The sequence below is a fragment of the Thalassophryne amazonica genome, chromosome 11 (genome assembly GCF_902500255.1).
Source record: "Thalassophryne amazonica chromosome 11, fThaAma1.1, whole genome shotgun sequence".
NCBI classification, from domain to species: Eukaryota; Metazoa; Chordata; class Actinopteri; order Batrachoidiformes; family Batrachoididae; genus Thalassophryne; species Thalassophryne amazonica.
This window is the reverse complement of record NC_047113.1, coordinates 53,155,631-53,171,530: the sequence shown is the minus strand read 5'-3', so window position 1 is coordinate 53,171,530 and position 15,900 is coordinate 53,155,631. Positions and strand designations below refer to the sequence as shown.

General features: G+C 40.3%; 1 protein-coding gene across 13 annotated transcripts in view; it reads right to left on the bottom strand.

Annotated features, from left to right (window-relative positions):
- map7d3 (MAP7 domain containing 3) overlaps positions 1-15,900 on the bottom strand; it is a 63,869-nt gene that overhangs the window by 30,885 nt on the left and 17,084 nt on the right. For 12 of the 13 annotated variants that reach the window (XM_034181701.1, XM_034181691.1, XM_034181692.1 and 9 more), the window contains exons 2-5: positions 8,767-8,868; positions 8,018-8,098; positions 5,488-5,651; positions 3,414-3,525 (exon numbers count right to left, since the gene is read on the bottom strand). In XM_034181701.1, coding sequence (XP_034037592.1) covers positions 3,414-3,525; positions 5,488-5,651; positions 8,018-8,098; positions 8,767-8,868 — 459 coding nt within the window. The remainder of the gene's footprint in view (positions 1-3,413; positions 3,526-5,487; positions 5,652-8,017; positions 8,099-8,766; positions 8,869-15,900) is intronic. The other variant, XM_034181695.1, reaches the window with a different exon arrangement.

Genomic DNA, 15,900 nt, shown 5'->3' with positions numbered 1-15,900 from the left:
AATAAATACACTCAACAAAAATATAAACGCAACACTTTTGGTTTTGCTCCCATTTTGTATGAGATGAACTCAAAGATCTAAAACTTTTTCCACATACACAATATCACCATTTCCCTCAAATATTGTTCATAAACCAGTCTAAATCTGTGATAGTGAGCACTTCTCCTTTGCTGAGATAATCCATCCCACCTCACAGGTGTGCCATATCAAGATGCTGATTAGACACCATGATTAGTGCACAGGTGTGCCTTAGACTGCCCACAATAAAAGGCCACTCTGAAAGGTGCAGTTTTGTTTTATTGGGGGGGATACTAGTCAGTATCTGGTGTGACCACCATTTGCCTCATGCAGTGCAACACATCTCCTTCGCATAGAGTTGATCAGGTTGTCAATTGTGGCCTGTGGAATGTTGGTCCACTCCTCTTCAATGGCTGTGCGAAGTTGCTGGATATTGGCAGGAACTGGTACACGCTGTCGTATACGCCGGTCCAGAGCATCCCAAACATGCTCAATGGGTGACATGTCCGGTGAGTATGCCGGCCATGCAAGAACTGGGACATTTTCAGCTTCCAAGAATTGTGTACAGATCCTTGCAACATGAGGCCGTGCATTATCCTGCTGCAACATGAGGTGATGTTCTTGGATGTATGGCACAACAATGGGCCTCAGGATCTCGTCACGGTATCTCTGTGCATTCAAAATGCCATCAATAAAATGCACCTGTGTTCTTTGTCTATAACAGACGCCTGCCCGTACCATAACCCCACCGCCACCATGGGCCACTCGATCCACAACAGTGACATCAGAAAACCGCTCACCCACACGACGCCACACACGCTGTCTGCCATCTGCCCTGAACAGTGTGAACCGGGATTCATCCGTGAAGATAACACCTCTCCAACATGCCAAACGCCAGCGAATGTGAGCATTTGCCCACTCAAGTCGGTTATGACGACGAACTGGAGTCAGGTCGAGACCCCGATGAGGACGACGAGCATGCAGATGAGCTTCCCTGAGACAGTTTCTGACAGTTTGTGCAAAAATTCTTTGGTTATGCAAACCGACTGTTTCAGCAGCTGTCCGAGTGGCTGGTCTCAGACGATCTTGGAGGTGAACATGCTGGATGTGGAGGTCCTGGACTGGTGTGGTTACACGTGGTCTGCGGTTGTGAGGCTGGTTGGATGTACTGCCAAATTCTCTGAAACGCCTTTGGGGACAGCTTATGGTAGAGAAATGAACATTCAATACACGAGCAACAGCTCTGGTTGACATTCCTGCTGTCAGCATGCCAATTGCACGCTCCCTCAAATCTTGCGGCATCTGTGGCATTGTGCTGTGTGATAAAACTGCACCTTTCAGAGTGGCCTTTTATTGTGGGCAGTCTAAGGCACACCTGTGCACTAATCATGGTGTCTAATCAGCATCTTGATATGGCACACCTGTGAGGTGGGATGGATTATCTCAGCAAAGGAGAAGTGCTCACTATCACAGATTTAGACTGGTTTGTGCACAATATTTGAGGGAAATGGTGATATTGTGTATGTGGAAAAAGTTTTAGATCTTTGAGTTCATCTCATACAAAATGGGAGCAAAACCAAAAGTGTTGCGTTTATATTTTTGTTGAGTGTATATTCCATGACCCCCAGCATATTTTAAAAAGCAAAAAATTCTGAGTTTTCACAATGTTTTTCTCCTCTTCCGTGTCAGAAATGTGATGACAGCATCAGTTTATCCAGTACTCTTATTGTGAAAGACTCAGGAAGTGTTGTGTGCCAATGTGGCTAGCTTTGTCACAGTCACACAGCGAAGGAGCTACTCTGTTTTTGTCTGACAAAAGTCATTTTTCCATTCACCAAAATGATTGTCTTGTCAGCTGATGTCTGCAAAGTTTGGCATTAAGTTTTATGCGTGTTCAGAACTTTGAAGGGAGTTCAGACTGATCTTTTCTGTTGCCTGGACATTTGTTAGCCATTTTTAGTGAGAGTGGAACACAGTAGGCAACATTCAGCATTTCGGGACAAGAACATGTCAAAAACTGGCTTAAAGTTGATAGCAACAGACTAGATGTTCCACTGTTTTCAGTGAGAGGCTGGTGGGAAAATTATGGATTTTTTTTTTTTATCTTAATGAGCAGAAATCACAGACAGCAACAAACAGATTATTTAACTGCAGAGTTGTTAGGATTTAGATAGGAGGGTTTTTTTTAATCTTCCATGAGAACCAGACTTTTCTGACTGGTCAAAACTGACCATGCACGCCACTTGTTTTTGTTTTGCTGCAAATAAAAAAGCAAAACACAGAAAGTTGGTTAAACGCCCACACAACTTTTTTTTCTCAAAATAAACCCCCACCTAAAATAAATTAATCCCATGACCCCCCCCCCCCCCCCCAACATATTGTAAAAAGAGAAAAACAGGTTTTCAGTGTTTTTCCTCATCATCCATTTGTCCTGTGCTCTTATTGTGAAACACTTGTGCAACAGGAAGTGTTCTGTGACAATATGGCTAGCTTTGTACAGACGGCAACCAACGGTTTATTTACCTGCAGAGTTGCCTAGATTTAAACACGTCGTAACTTTTTAAGCTTCCGTAAGACCCAAAGTTTTCTGTTTTAATATAAACACTGTGGAAAATGATTCAGTGAAGTAAATTATTATCCATTTGGTTAACAATGAAAACTGACCGTGCATGTCACTTTTTTTTACCCCACTGCACCAGATATCAGGTGACAAGGAACACATTTAACAAATGATAAAAGGATAGGGGGAAAAAGACAGACAGGTGATTTATTATTTATTTGTGAGAAAATCCGACATTTTATTGAAATGAGCGGTCCAACAAATGGAATATTTGGCCGAGTTTGTGAAAACACCCACCCCCCACTTCAAGCAGAATTTCATGCACCCAAGGCGCTCAGAAATATAAATATGGTAACTCCATCACCATTTCACATCACTGATATAGATCAATATAAGAATTCAGACAAATGCATGAACTTCTCTCATAGATGTTCAGTTTTATTTTACATAGTTTTATACATGTACCTGCCTGTACCGATAGCAACCGCTGATTATTTAATTTTTAAATGTTATGAGCTAGTATTCAAAAGAGACACACAGTAGATCAGACCAATTTTCCTATGGAGTAGGTGAAGAACTGCCACGACTGAGCCACAAACTAAAGCTCAAAGACCGCACACAGACAGCGTCTGATGCAGATGGAAAAGCACTATATAAATGCAGTCCGCATTGAGGTCATTTCATATTTTGCTCAAGGTGACAAAATCAAAGCTCCTGTAGGTAGGGGCTTTTAAATTTTCCATGATGTCACTTAAAAAGGTTATGCACAAAGAAAGAAAATAGAATAGAAAGAAAAATAAATAACTACTTTATTCTGAAGGGAGAAAAAAGGTACCTGTTCTTCCATCTGAATCTGGTGACAGTCCTCCCCAGGACCATCTCTTTTGCCTCTGCTCTACTCTCTGGCTGCGCTCCATTGTCCGCCGTACCACCGCCTCGTAGTGCTCCTGCAACACAACAAGGATAAGGAAAACAAAAAATGTACGTCATTTAGTGTAATGTCATTACTTAATTCAACAGCAAGAAAGAGTGAGGAAAAAAGAAACTTATTTCAACGAAGGGAGTATTTGCATGCGTACACACTTCATGTGTGTTACTTTGTGGTTTATATACTGGAATGCTGGGATAGGGTTGCATGTATTCCTGTGTGAAATGATTGCCGTTAAAATGTTTTGTGTTATTAATCATTCTTTCATGTTTAGTTGGCCCCAAATGCAGCAGTCTTACCTGTTCGCTTGAGCTGTAATTGTCCTTAACACTCAAAGATGCATTCAATTGTTTAAAGAAAAAAAATAAACACCTTTATCCCCCTAAACCTAACCTCTAACCCCAAGCCATAAGAGAAAGAACTTCAGTCGTCACAAGCTGTCAAAGATAACAAATCTCCTCACTGAAAAGTCCCAGGTTAATGTCCCTACAACTGCAGCAGTAGGGGGGACATGAGACCTGGTTAATTTTTCTGCCATTTTTCAATGAAGGAAGAGAACAAGACTCAAGATTCAGACTTTCATTTTTATTTTTTTTTAAGTGAGAAAATAACTGAAAAACCTACTAAAGACCAAAAAATGTTTTGTGAAATATTATTTTTATTTAAAGTTAGTACTAGATAGTATCTACAAGTGCATCTCAAAAAATTTAATATTATAAAAAGTTCTGAATTTTTTGTCAGTTATTTCAGAAAGTGAAAATTTTAAGCATAAAAGACTTATTACCTATAAACAAATGTTTCACAGATTTTTTTTTAATTATTAAAAAAAAAAGCTAATTTGTGCACTCAGTATTTGGTTGGGACTCCTTTTGCATATATTACTGGATCCATGCAATGTGGTATGGAGGCGATCAGCCTGTGGCACTTCTTAAGTCCTGGTCTCACCGAATAATGAAGGATAAATAATGAGCCACGTAGCAATTTTTTTTTGGCACGAGTCCAATTTTTCAACACACATGGGAGAATAGTGGCTAGTCGTCAAACAAGGCTCATCTCTGAATGTGGCGCTAATTTCAAGAAGTTCAAAAATTTAGCAACAACAGCATGAGGCAGTTTGTGTACGAGGTACTATGAGGACAATGGTTGTGGTGAGGATGAGGCTGTCAAAAGCCCATTATCTCAACACCTGGTGGCTACAAGGACAGGACAGGCTATTTTGGCTCTGTCCTCTCGCGCACTTCGTCATGACAATCCCACCTGCTTTGTGCACTGACAGAAAACGATTAATCTGCCACAAAATAATTATTTTATATAAAAAGTTTAGATGTTGAAAACACCTCTAATCGTTTCTGGAATCACAGAGGACTGTTTCATCTGGACCTTTTTTTTTCTACTCTCTCGTGTGCTGCATGAGGTGGAGAAGGTATTTGGAACAGCCTAAAAAGGTAATTATTTGTAATGTTTATACTGTCATGGTTTGGTAAAACAGTTGCATGTTCATTCCTTCTTTATAAGCAGCTGTAAAAAGTAGGGTTATGAAGAACGCGAGCGTGCAAAAGAGTGTAACATGCACCACGGTCACGTTACATGGCGCTACATGAATCATGTGGCTTGACGTGGATCACACGCGGCAACACGAGCCATTCCAGGCTGGATGGGGCTCAAATGACAGGTCAGTCATGGCTCATTAGAGGCTGAAACCTGGCACATGTGAGGTACATAGAGGCTTCTTCATAGCGGATACATGATAGATTTATACGTGGCTCATTATTCATGGCTTTATTATTCGCTGGGACTAAGGCTTTAAGGGTTATGGAAGTCCAGGTTGTTTTGACAGCAGTCTCCAGCTCATATATATCATTGGGTCTAATGTTTCTCATTGTCCTCTTGAAAATGATCCATAAAAACAATTGTTCTTTGCAGAAAAATAGTTACATACTGCTTCAGTGACTGTCAGCACCTGTACCACTGAGACATTCACCTTTGCTTCCTCCTGTTTCTGCTTCCTCTTCTCCTCCACAGCCAAACGTTTCTGCTCTTCCTTCCTACGCTGTTCCTCAAGTTTCCTCTGACGTTCCTCCAACTGACGCTCAACTTGCAGCTTGGTCTTACGCTCCCGCTCCATGATCTGAGACTCTCGTAAAGCTAACCACAGGTAAGGAAACAACACTGAATGAGTGTGTGGAGGAATATAAAAAAAGCATGATCTTTTCTCTTTGTGTGAGAGTATCAATAAAATCCAAGTAATTCCACTTAAAAGCCTGCATAGTGGCACGTGTATATATATACATATATATATAAAATCAATTTTATTTATATAGCGCCAAATCACAACAAACAGGTGCTTTATATTGTAAGGCAAAAGCCATACAATAATTACAGAAAAACCCCAACGTTCAAAACGACCCCCTATGAGCAAGCACTTGGTGACAGTGGGAAGGAAAAACTCCCTTTTATCAGGAAGAAACCTCCAGCAGAACCAGGCTCAGGGAGGGGCAGTCTTCTGCTGGGACTGGATGGGGCTGAGGGGAGAAAATCAGGAAAAAGACATGCTGTGGAAGAGAGCAGAGATCAATCACCAATGATTAAATGCAGAGTGGTGCATACAGAGCAAAAAGAGGTGAATAAAAAGAAACACTCAGTGCATCATGGGAACCCCCCAGCAGTCTAAGTCTATAGCAGCATAACTAAGGGATGGTTCAGGGTCACCTGATCCAGCCCTAACTATAAGCTTTAGCAAAAAGGAAAGTTTTAAGCTTAATCTTAAAAGTAGAGAGGGTGTCTGTCTCCCTAATCCGAATTGGGAGCTGGTTCCACAGGAGAGGAGCCTGAAAGCTGAAGGCTCTGCCTCCCATTCTACTCTTACAAACCCTAGGAACTACAAGTAAGCCTGCAGTCTGAGAGCGAAGCGCTCTATTGGGGTGATATGGTACTATGAGGTCCCTAAGATAAGAAGGGACCTGATTATTCAAAACCTTATAAGTAAGAAGAAGAATTTTAAATTCTATTCTGGAATTAACAGGGAGCCATATATATATATATACACACACACAGACACATATATATACATATACCATTTACGGTAAAACAAAGTGGAGACCACTAAGAAAACAGCTAAGTGTTCTGCTGCTGAACAATGTTATATTTTACTCATTAACCACTGTTGGTCTTTTCTAACTGTGTTAATATACTGCTGAAGGCCCCCAGAAAATTTGGGGTTTATGATGTCCAGGGATGCATTCTGGAGGATTTTTCTAATAACTATTTTCTCAGTCTAAATCTATCGTAGTGATGGAGAACTTTAATCCCTGTATTCACCTTATTCAGCCCCGCACACTTTTACAACAGAGGCATTTACGTTTTGTCTTAGGACTTCCGGTGAGCAGTGTTTTCAATACAGAAGAACGGAAGATATTAGATGGGTAGAAACAAAAGCCTTTTTGAAAAGCTCAAAGGGATCGACTCTAGCTCACCCACGGGTCATAACAGAGGGGGAAGATGACATGAAAAAGTGGCCCTCGATTATTTTTAACTACTTTGTGTTGTCACTCGGTGTGGACGGTTGGCTATGGGGAACTATGTACGAGCTTCGTGCCGCACAGTGGTGCGGAGCTCATATAAAAGCACAATCAAGCTAAAATACTACCCGACAAGTAGTATGACCGTAATGCCAAGATTACGTAACATTAATATACGTATTGTGTTATTTCATGCAGTTGTTTCAAATGCCAGAAAATGAGTAAATAAGATAGCAGCTAATGCCACAAACACAGCTTACCCGTTTATCTCACTAGCATCAGCTGTGGCTTCTTCAATGGAGCGTTATAGTGTGCGTTATACCCACACCACTTCTCTGGGTACAGATCCAGTGGTGTGGGTTTTTTCTCCATAAAATAAAAAGAACAGACATAGGAACGTTTGGGGGGATTTTTCAAATTCAGCGCCTTCAGCGGGCACCGGAGATCCTCGTCTTTCGATGGAGGAGGGAACAAGTTAAATGCTCGTCCACAGCACTCAGATCTCTCCTTTCCATGTTCAAAACATTGTTCTGAAAGTGATAGTTTCCTCTTCTTCCAGTTGTTGTGGCACCCACGAACTGAACAATTAATGCTGCTCATGTTTGGATATTTCTGGGGCACTGTGTTCCCAGGTAGCTAATCGACTCAATGGCAAACCGGAAGTTGTTTGACAAAATGGACCCGCCCACCCTGACTTCCTGAATAAGGTGAATACAGACACACATACAAACACCTACATGCCCTGACAAGTTAGCTCAGTGAAACTGCTACAATTAAATCAATGGATATGGATATAAGTGATATGTTGTCTTTGAGTTGTAAGTGGTTAAATTTTTAGTTAGACTTTGGTTAGACTTTATTCGTGTGACGCGTCCTGAGGCAACTTTGTTGTGATTTTCCGCTGAATAAATAAAATACACTGAAATGGAATCTATTTAGACAGATTAGAGTCAGAATTGTCAAAATAGTTTAACAAAACACAGAATATCTTACCTTGTTGTCTGTCTGCCTCCTCACGCCTCTCCTTTGCCACTCGCAGTTTATCGTCTATTCTAAGTGTGGCGCCATCAATCACTGCAAATGCATGCGTAAACTTTTTTCAAGATACTAAACATAAAGCATTACACGTACAGTACCTATGATAAGGATGGAAGTATGGATTGGAAGTGTGCTGTGTTAAAAGGCTTTGCATCACAGGCTGATGTGTCCATGTGATTGTGATTAATGAGCTTTGTCAACTCTTAAAGGAATAACATGATGACTAAGGATTACCTGGAGTAAACCACAGAGAAGGTGGTGGAATGACACCAGATCCCTAATGTGAAGCTGGTGTTGATTTCAGTAGCTGAGCTCAGTTCTTGTAAAGCCTGACACACTTTTTCAAAACTACTTTCACAACATTTATGAGTCCATCAACTCATAAATTGGACCATGAACGTGACACCATCACCAAATGGGCCGTCTCCAGCTCACCCAAATTTAAACAGACTACTGCACTGCAACAGGAGACTGCTTTTCAAACCAATATGAAAAGCTGCTCATCCGTTTTTTTTTGTTTGTTTTTAAAGGGGAAAGAGACTTTTTTCCACCAGTATTTTTGTTGTGCAAAGGAACTGGCATCAGACCTAACTGAAAAGGGTTACTGACAGTGCAACATCAATTGAGCCTAATCAGAGAAAAGGACAGAGCTGTAATAGTGCTGTCAGTGTCTGTAAGAACCATGATGGTGTGAAGTCATTTACCTGGCCTGCACCCCTGAGGTTTAGCTGGTGTGTTGGTTGCAGGACCTGGACTGTTCCCTGTCAGGCTGCGTCTCTCTTCTGCTTGTGCTTGAGCTTGGGCAGCTGTAAACACAAGCACACAAGTAATTTATATATACACACACCTTGGCCCCAGTTGCATTATTTAAAGTAAAATAAAGAATGCATGCATAACATAGGCCTACTGTATATTAGTGACAAAGCAGTTGCTTTTGCAACTGCACGTGACTCAAGTTTAAATCAGTTGTAGTGCTCATTGTATGGTGTTCCCAGAACAACCCATCTATTCAGTGATGGCATAACACGCGCCCTCCCCCACACACACTCATCACACATGGCCTCTGGAGCAAGCTATACACTGCTTTCTGAAACATGCTAGGAAACAAGGTTCTGTGAGAGATGATGGGTAATACTAAACAGGAGAACTTCACAAATAAATATTCCACACAAGCACAGAATCAGATTTGTACTATTTATCTGTTTAAGAAAGGCTGCATCATCAGAACATGAAAAAATAAAAACAATACACAACCCATTCTTTACACGCACAAAACATGCACCTTTTGGGGGGGGGGGGGGTATTCATGGTTCCATATAAAACACAACAAACTCCTTGTTAATAGTTTTTAACAGTGATCAGGCAAGTGTGGCCTTAAAGAAAGATAAAAAAAAAAGCTATTTGAAGCATAAATTCATCAACGCTAAATCCACAGTTTCACCACTATTTTCCTCAGTAGTATCTATTCAGAGGAAAGCATACAAAATAAATTCAAGGGATGCCAGAAGGAAGGAAAGTGTGAGGACAGCCATATGTCTAGTGTCTCCCTCTACCTATGTGTATTACACAACTGCTGACAGAGGGTCAGAAACATTAACTGTCATGCCATCTTTATTTCATGAACTGGTGATGCAGCAGTCTAAAAACCTCCTCTGTATCTAGTCAAATCTGGGAGTATTGGCTAATACTGCAGCCACTCCATCTGCAACATTAAAACAAAGAGTGAAATCAGCACAATTATGTGCTCAATTGCTACTGGGGATGCTCAGACAGAGTTTTGCATATTACCTACTCAACAACCATAAATTCTTAAATTATATAACTCTCAACAACTTAGACACACAATAAATTCCCACCTCTCAAAAGCAGACATCCATTTGCCACAGTCAGGTAAAATGTGGGTGTCCCCTTAGCCTTTCCTACTTGCTGAGGTCCTCAACACTGAAGCATATGGGTGCTGAATCAGGCCCAAAAAGTGTGATACATAGCAAAAATGCTGTTGCCATTGATACTTTCACAACAGCAAGTGATTCACCTCATTAGAGTCTCCCAAAGTAACTGTTTGACAAAAAATCGTTTCAATTGTACCCACTGATCCTCTGAAGAGACCAAGTACCAAAGACATCCAGTAGTTACTGGTTAACATCGATGCCAAACAATCATAAAGTAAGAGTGGAAGTACAATGGCTTGCAGAAGTATTCGGCCACTTGGTATTTCACACATTTTAATTTATTTATGCCATTTCAAATATAGAAATAAATCAGGCTTCTCAATATAAAACTTTCTAAAATCATCTTCTCTAAACTCAAAGTCAAACCAAGTGTCTCCAACTTGATATAAATCAATTAAAAATATAAAAGCCAAGATAATGGGTTGCATAAGTAATTTGCCCCTTTGGTAAATACCTGTAAATAATCAGTTTTATAGCCAGTTTTCTGCAGGTAAGTCAGGGGATGAATACATGAACATTCCCAAGTCACTGAATACGAGGTCTCTTGGATAAGAAACTGACACTTTTATTTATTTTTTTAACTATATGGATTTGAATGACGTGCGATTACACCAATCATGCTTGAACCCTCGTGCGCATGCCTGAGTTTTTTCACGCGTGTCGGTGACGTCATTTCCCTGTGGGCAGGCCTTGAGTGAGATGTGGTTCAGCCCTCTCGGCTGAATTCCTTTGTTTCACACGCTGCTCGAGACGGCGCGCGTTGCTTTATCAAAATTTTTTCTGGACCTGTGAGGAATATCCGAGTGGACACTATTCGAGAAATTTAGCTGGTTTTCGGTGAAAAGTTTAACGGCTGCTGAGAGATTATGGGGTGTTTCTGTCACTGTAAGGACTTCCCACGGAGCGGGACGTCAGGCAGCGCATCCAGGTGCCGTCGTCGGCCTGTTTCAACCTGAAAACATTCTAATTTAAGGCTTAATTCACCCAGGACATCGTGAGAGAACAGAGAAGATTCAGAAGAGGCCGGAATGAGGACTTTATGCGGACATTCCACTGTTTAAGGACATTTTTTAATGAAAGACGTGCGCGCAAATTCGCCGAGTCATTTCCGTGATGACTCGGCGAATCTGTGTGTGCCGCGACAGGAAAAACACCTCCGTGTTGAAAACCATTTGTAAAATTCAGGTGGCTTTTGATGGCTTTCAACAAGTGAGTAACTGAGAAATTGTTTAACAGCTTGGGCATGTTCCAACTTGTCCGTTAAGGTTTCCAACGGAGGTGTTTTTCCTGTCGGGACCCCCCGCGGTCGGGTCTGGCCCGACATGCGACTCTGCCCGCACATTCTTTCATTACAAAATGTCCGTTAACAATGGAATGTCCGAATAAACTCCTCATGCCGACTTCTTCTGAAAGTTCTCTGCTCTCTGACGACTTACTGGGTCAACAGAGCCTGAAATGTGGAAGTTTTCAACTTGAAACGGCGAGACGCTGCCGCCTCGAAGCGCAGATCACCGTCAGGCGCCGTGGGCCATCCTTAAAGCGACACTACCAGACCAAAATCTCTCAGCCATTAAAATTTTTACCGAAAACCAGCTGAATTTATCGAATGGTGTCCACTCAGTTGTGCCTTACAGTTTTTGAAAAAATTTTTATCAAACAAAGCAGCAGTCTCTGAGCCATTCCTAAACAATGAAAAAACGACGAGAGGGTGGGCGACTCCTCACTCAAAGACTGCCCACAGGCGAATGACGTAACCGACAGGCGTGAAAAAACTCTTGCATGCCCACAAGGGTTCAAGCATGTCTGATGTAATCACACGTGATTCAAATCCATATGGTTTTTGAAAAAAATAATAAGGTCGGATACTTTTCTAACAGACCTCGTATGTCTTAAATCTGAACTTTATTCACATCAATTATGAAGAAATACAAACAGTATGGCACTCTATGGTAAATCTGTGCGGAGCAGACAGTCTGCAAGAAAGATAAGAGTGAGGAAAGACACCCAGAAAACCTAGAAGCAGTTATCGGTTTCTGTGGCTGTGATTGGAGAAATTGTGCATAGTACATGTTTTGCATTTTGTATCACCTGTTATACAGCTTCATGATGAAATGGTGTAGAGGATGATTTTCTTAAGAAGAGTTGAAAGTTCAGCTACAATTTGCCAGAAGGTACATCTGGGATACAAACCCAGATTTGATATTTTGGTGAAGAAGAATCCTCCTCTGCTCTACTTCATCATGAAGTTGTATAACTGGTGATACAAAATGCAAAACAGACGCTATGCACAATTTCTCCAATCACAGCCACTGACCATAAATTTATTTAATTCTTTCACCAAAATATAAAATCTAGGCTTGCATCTTAGATGTACCTTCCGGCAAATTGTACCAATAGTTTTGAGATCTGCACAACAAATGTTTTTAAAATTACATTATATCTGTTTTTATTTTTTATGTCAGTTTTATTTATTTATTTTGATCAATTTACCTTTGCTAAGGGACCCATTCAGAAACACATTATAATTTTTACACTTAGGTTTATATCACAATATATATTGTTACCATGAAGGGATTCACTTTATACTGTGACATGAATTTTAGGTCACAGCGTGCAACCCTATGTCAGGGGACCTTATAAAAACAACAAAAAAGTAAATATTAGAAAAACAAATATGAAAAATAATCAGTCATGGTAAAAATGGCTAATTTGGCATGCACAAAAAGCCCCCCTGCAATTTTATTTCAATAACAGATTCATGTTATTCTGTTTTCACTGCTCAAACTGTAGCATGAGAGATTTTATTTTAAAAGGACACGTTGCACGTTTTTTAATGTCGCAGTAAGCAACACAACATCAAATTATTCATGATTCTAAATCACTCTGCGCACATGCACTCATAATTAGTGGTCTCTGTTTTTTTATTGCTCTCCCTGAGTGAGTTAACAGGTGCATTTCCGGAAAAAATCTTACTCGGCAAAGCTCTGCATGTGACGTACATATTAGCAAAACAGAAACATCCCGATGGCTGACAGACAGACTGAAACAAATGTGATTATGCCCGATAACAAAGCTTCTGAGCTTTTATTTGAAAGTGATTGCTCGAATTTACAGAGGAGACGACACACTTCACCCCGAAACTCTTAACTTTTTAAGACTGTCGGACTTTGAAACCTAAAGTGTTGTGATACTGCCGTTTGGTTTACTGCAACCATGTACATGGATGGTCTTCACCACGCTCTTTTTGTTTTTTTACAGACTGCCTGGACAAGCAGATGTATCTATCATATTGGGAAAACAAAAAAGATGCTATTTTCACAAGATAATTGACTATCTAATATGCCAAAATTGTGACAGAATTTGAGTTGAAGGAAGAGCTGCGGTTGGATATTATTCGCACACAATCAGAACCTAAGGGCAAGTGGGCCTGGACATTATTCTCTGGCCGGCTATCTGTATGCGAAGACTAGTACAACTTGAAAATGATCTCTGGCTGTCGATCGGAGTGAGGACTAGTGGACCTTTTCCTTGGCTGGCCAGGGCTCGAAATAGTACGTGCATGTGCTAGTTTGTGCACGTATTATTCGGGCAGTGCACATAATTTTATACTGCACTTGCACTGGTGCAAGTAACTTTATCCAAGTTTTATCAAGTATAAGCACCAGTAAAATGAACCAATAAAGGAATAAATAAGGGAAAAAAACTATTTCCAGTGTGTTGTCTTCGTCTTCCCTGCGTTTTATGACTCTCACACACGGAGCAAGTTGCTGTGCTCTATTTGTTGTGTTCACACGCGCACATGTAAACAATAAAGAAAAGGAAAAAAAACAAACTGGCTGGCTGCGGTTCCCCCCCCTCTCTCTCTCTGCTCTCAAACTCTGTCATCATTGTGTTATGAATCAGTCACCATTTGTTTTATTATATATCTGTGTAGTTAATAAAATTATCTTCACGGAGGATTAGTCTGTATGCGCACGAGAAAAAAAAAAACTGGCAGCCGGTGCGGTTCCTTTACGGAACCCGGCAGAGGTCACTTAAAGTGATATTTTTTTTCTGGCCATGATAATTTGTGCTCACGTTTTCCTTTAATTGAGTCCACAAATTAATAAAATGTGCTCTCAAATTAATAAAACATGCACACATTTTCCTAGCCGTGATAATTCGTGTGCACATTTTTCTTTAATTGAGCCCTCGAATTAATTAAAATGAAGTGACGGCCTTAATAAAACGTGCGCACATTTTCCTTTCGTTCAAAATGAACTCCATAATATGACCTAAACTGTCATCCTCATGACGAGGAGACGCTTTGCCCTCAGCATCCTTTTTAATATGCTTAAACTCCAGATGATGCCATGATGGGCAGCTAGAGTTCTCTGTATGTCCTTGTGCGCCCAAACCATGATGATACACTCTGACCAGATCCATTTCTATTGGGGAAATGTATTACACTGTCTGCTAGTTTGTTGGCTAATAGCCAACATTTATGTGTCAAGACAATACTGAGTGCACGTTTTACAAATTGTGGCCACGTTTAAGTAGATCATGCCCTTGTTTTACTCAAACGATGCTTAAAACGTGCGCACAATATAATAAAACGTGCGCACATTCTCTCCACATGCAAAACATTTTGCGATGACACTTCCAGGGCTCCTTAGTTCCTCTCTCTCTCTCTCTCTCTCTCTCTCCCTCCCCTGAAACTCTGTCATAATTGCGTCATAAACCAGTCACCATTTGTTTTATTATACATCTGTGTAGTTAATAAATAAAATAATCTTCACGGATGATTCGTTCATGCGTGCACATAAAAAAAAAAAAATGCACTGTTGCTGCTCTCCCTTCAAACTCTCCCCAGAGAGCAAGAGTCTGACACATCAGAGGAGGAGTTTTAAGGTTGATATAAGACTGACTTTTGGTTGCGCAAGTAACTTTTTTTGGTACAAGTAATTTTTTTGTTACTAGCACCAGTGCAAGTAGGTTAAAAATGCATTTTGACCACTGCTGGCAATCGTGTGCATGCGATCGTGATGCATGCATGGGGGCTTATTTGATGTTGTGGGCTTTTTATTTGGAAAGCTTTATGGGTGACATGAAAGGGTGAGTGGCACATTAATTTTTTTTTTAGCTTTGTTCCTTTCAATGGAGCGTTCAATGAAAGTAAATTTTTTATTTTACTTTGAGAGAGTTGTTTTATTGCCACTGTGAACAAGGACATGAAATATCACAGACCTGATCACATCTATCCAATCACACAGATCTATTCACATATCTGTCTGTTCAGATCTGATCATATCTGTACAATCACAAATTTGATCACATTTGTCTGATCATCCATATTCATAAATGCAGAGTATTGAAAAGGATCCGCAATTTACACAGACTTCTGGCTGAATTTGAACAATATATATAAGCAGTATTAAGCTTATAGACTCTCCCAAATGTCATAAAACTGTCAATCTCTATAAGGAACTTTTTAAAGAGAATTAATGTTGAAGAATCCCTTTTAAAAAAAATTAATAATAATAAAAAATAAATAAACAGATGACATGCGAGTTAAAACAGCTGCTGCACTGTTTGAGTTTCCGACTGCTGTCGGAAACACGCAAGTACACTCAACAAAAATATAAACGCAACACTTTTGGTTTTGCTCCCATTTTGTATGAGATGAACTCAAAGATCTAAAACTTATTCCACATACACAATATCACCATTTCCCTCAAATATTGTTCACAAACCAGTCTAAATCTGTGATAGTGAGCACTTCTCCTTTGCTGAAATAATCCATCCCACCTCACAGGTGTGCCATATCAAGATGCTGATTAGACACCATGATTAGTGCACAGGTGTGCCTTAGACTGTCCACAATAAAAGGCCACTCTGAAAGGTGCA